The sequence below is a fragment of the Acanthisitta chloris genome, unplaced genomic scaffold (assembly GCF_000695815.1).
Source record: "Acanthisitta chloris isolate BGI_N310 unplaced genomic scaffold, ASM69581v1 scaffold20142, whole genome shotgun sequence".
NCBI classification, from domain to species: domain Eukaryota; kingdom Metazoa; phylum Chordata; class Aves; order Passeriformes; family Acanthisittidae; genus Acanthisitta; species Acanthisitta chloris.
Genome location: NW_008662419.1, coordinates 1 through 2,825, shown reverse-complemented (window position 1 = coordinate 2,825; position 2,825 = coordinate 1). Strand labels below are relative to the sequence as shown.

Below are 2,825 nucleotides of genomic sequence, written 5' to 3'. Positions count from 1 at the left end.
CAAACGGCCAGGGAAATGGCAGGAGCCCCCCAGCCCTGGTTGCATCCTCTGCCTGGCCCCCAGTGCCGGCACACTGCCCCCCAAACTCTTGGTCCTGTGTGTCTCATGCAGCCCTGGCTGCTGGTGTCCTGCCCTGTGTCTGGCAGAGACACGGGATGACCCCAGGGTGCAGATGGGACCCACTGTGCTGCCCAGCTTGGCACAGTCCACCCTGAATAGATGACACTAGGAGATGGACAGAGGTCCCTGGGGTGGTATGGGGTTGTCCCATGGGATTTTGGTGGGTCGTGCCCCATGGTCCAGCTCCCACAGCACCTTTCTGCTCTCTCTGCAGCTACCTGAACGACCTGGAGAGGATAGCCCGTGCTGACTACATCCCCACCCAGCAGGATGTGCTGCGCACCAGGGTGAAGACCACCGGCATTGTAGAGACCCACTTCACCTTCAAGGACCTGCACTTCAAGTATGTCCAACCCTTTCTCTTTTGCCTTTTCCCCATGCTGGGATGGATCCTGGTTGCACACTGCATGCACCGAGTTTCCCCCGCTGATTTGGTCATGGCGGGAACTGCTGCCTTAGAGAGAGTGGAAACCACTGAAATAGCTGGAACAGCCTCAAAAACGTCTCGCAGGGCTCAGCCCGGGGGCGGATCCAGGCTCTGGCGAGGAGAGGAAAGGGGAAGGCATCCATCCTCTGTGTGCTGTGACGCCGCTTCCACCGCGGGAAGGGGGCTGGGCAGGAGCTGAGGACTCGGGGTCAGGCACTGGCACTGCTGCCTGCTGGCACCCTGCAGCTGCTTTCCACTGAAAACCCTCAGGAAATAGTCAGGGCACCAGTTTTCGAGGCAAAAACTGGCATTGTGCACATCCCAGTGGATTTAATTCCATGGCAACAGAGCTGCTGGCAGAAGGATCTGCTGGGGTCCTCTTGGAGTGCAGGGAGCTTGCAGGGACCCCTGTGCCACCTTGGTGGGATGGAGGCACTTGGTCCTGCATCACCAGGGCAGTGCTTGGCAGGTGGCAGTGAGGGTGATCAGAGTGGGGATGGAGCATGTCCTGGTGGGGAAGTCTTCCTGCCAGCCACACACTTGGCAGTGGACGCGGTAGCCGATATGGCACTGCTGCTGGGCTTTATTCCATGGAGGCAGGGCATCCTCTGCTGCCCGTGGCAGGAGAGGCATGTGGTGTATTGGAATCATCCCTGAGCCCTTGTGCTGCCACAGTCCCACTGAGCCTGCAGCCTCTTGGCCAAGCTCTGTGCCTCCCCCTGGTCCAAGGTCTATGGCAAAAACCTGCAGTGCCTGCTCTGAAGCAGGTCTCTGGGGAACGTTGCACTGACCACCCCCTAGGAAAGGTACCCCAATCCTGCACTGGCTCACTTCAAGGGTTTACTCTGGCTGGGAAATGAGCCTGGGCACTGCCCTGTCCCTAAGACAGGCAGTGGGTGCCGGGGCAGATCCTCAGCACCAGCAAAATCACTGGAGCAGAGGCACTGTGCTATGCTGCCACCTGTGCTACTCCTCCTCTGGGCAGTGCGGGATACTGAGGCAAGGTGTGGGGTGAGGGTGGTAAGCTGGGAGCTGACACCCATCCCCATGCCACCTCCCTGCTGCAGGATGTTTGATGTGGGAGGCCAGCGCTCAGAGCGGAAGAAGTGGATCCACTGCTTCGAGGGGGTGACAGCCATCATTTTCTGTGTGGCCCTGAGTGCCTATGATCTGGTGCTGGCTGAAGATGAGGAGATGGTGAGTCACAGGGATGAAGCCAGCACTGTGAGCTGTGCTCTCCTTGGCCTCTGGTGGCCATCAATGCCCTGGCCAGCATGGCCCATTCCTCGCAGGTCCAGCAGCATGCCCTGCCTGGGCAGGCAGGAGCAGGGTGGGTGACAGGCTGGGGAGCAGTGGGGTGGGTGCTGCCTAGGGGTCCCTGCCCAGCTCATGCAGCTGTCTCCCCTGCAGAACCGGATGCACGAGAGCATGAAGCTGTTCGACAGCATCTGTAATAACAAGTGGTTCACAGACACATCCATCATCCTCTTCCTCAACAAGAAGGACCTCTTTGAGGAGAAGATCGTGCACAGCTCCCTCACCATCTGCTTCCCCGAGTACACAGGTACTGCTGGGACCCTCAGTACCCCTCTGTCCTCCTAGCAGAGGCAGTGGGCAAAGCCTTGTCCAGGCAGGTTAGCAGGAGGTGCTGGGGTTGGACATGGTGGCTCTCCTGTGCCCAACGAGTGGTGTGTTGGGGCAGCAAGTGAGGTGTGGTGGTGTTTGAGATGCCCTAGGGGATGGGGGAAGATGTGGGGGGCACAACATAGGAGGCAGCAGCCCTGAGAGGTTAGCTGAGGCTCACTCTGCCTGTGGAACATCGGTTTGGCATCAGGGCAGTGATGGTGGCAGTGTGTGGAGCCAAGCCAAGCCCAAAACCCTTTGGTGCTGGTGGCAAGGGGTGCCAGTGGCTGTGGGCGACCGTAGGGCAGCCCAATGTCTTCTCCTCCCAGGGCCCAACAAGTATGATGAGGCTGCCAGCTACATCCAGAGCAAATTTGAGGACCTGAACAAGCGGAAGGACACCAAGGAGATCTACACCCACTTCACCTGCGCCACCGACACCAAGAACGTGCAGTTTGTCTTTGATGCCGTCACCGACGTCATCATCAAAAACAACCTGAAGGACTGTGGGCTCTTCTGAGGGCGGTGCTGCCCAGGTGGGTGGTGGTCCCAGTGGTGGCCCCTAAATGAGGTGGTAACAGAGCATCCTTAGGGGATGGGCTGGGCACTGCTGCCAGCTGCAGGCTGCCCCCCGTCCTCAGCCCCTCCCCTGCTC

At 59.5% G+C, this 2,825-nt stretch overlaps 1 protein-coding gene across 1 annotated transcript in view; it reads left to right on the top strand.

Annotated features, from left to right (window-relative positions):
• Positions 1–2,696, top strand: part of LOC103798343 (guanine nucleotide-binding protein G(i) subunit alpha-2) — a 5,693-nt gene extending 2,997 nt beyond the window's left edge. Inside the window, exons 4-7 of the mRNA XM_009070598.1 lie at positions 335–463; positions 1,615–1,744; positions 1,958–2,111; positions 2,500–2,696. Coding sequence (XP_009068846.1) covers positions 335–463; positions 1,615–1,744; positions 1,958–2,111; positions 2,500–2,690 — 604 coding nt within the window. The 3' untranslated portion in view covers positions 2,691–2,696. The remainder of the gene's footprint in view (positions 1–334; positions 464–1,614; positions 1,745–1,957; positions 2,112–2,499) is intronic.
• Positions 2,697–2,825: the final 129 nt, after the last annotated feature.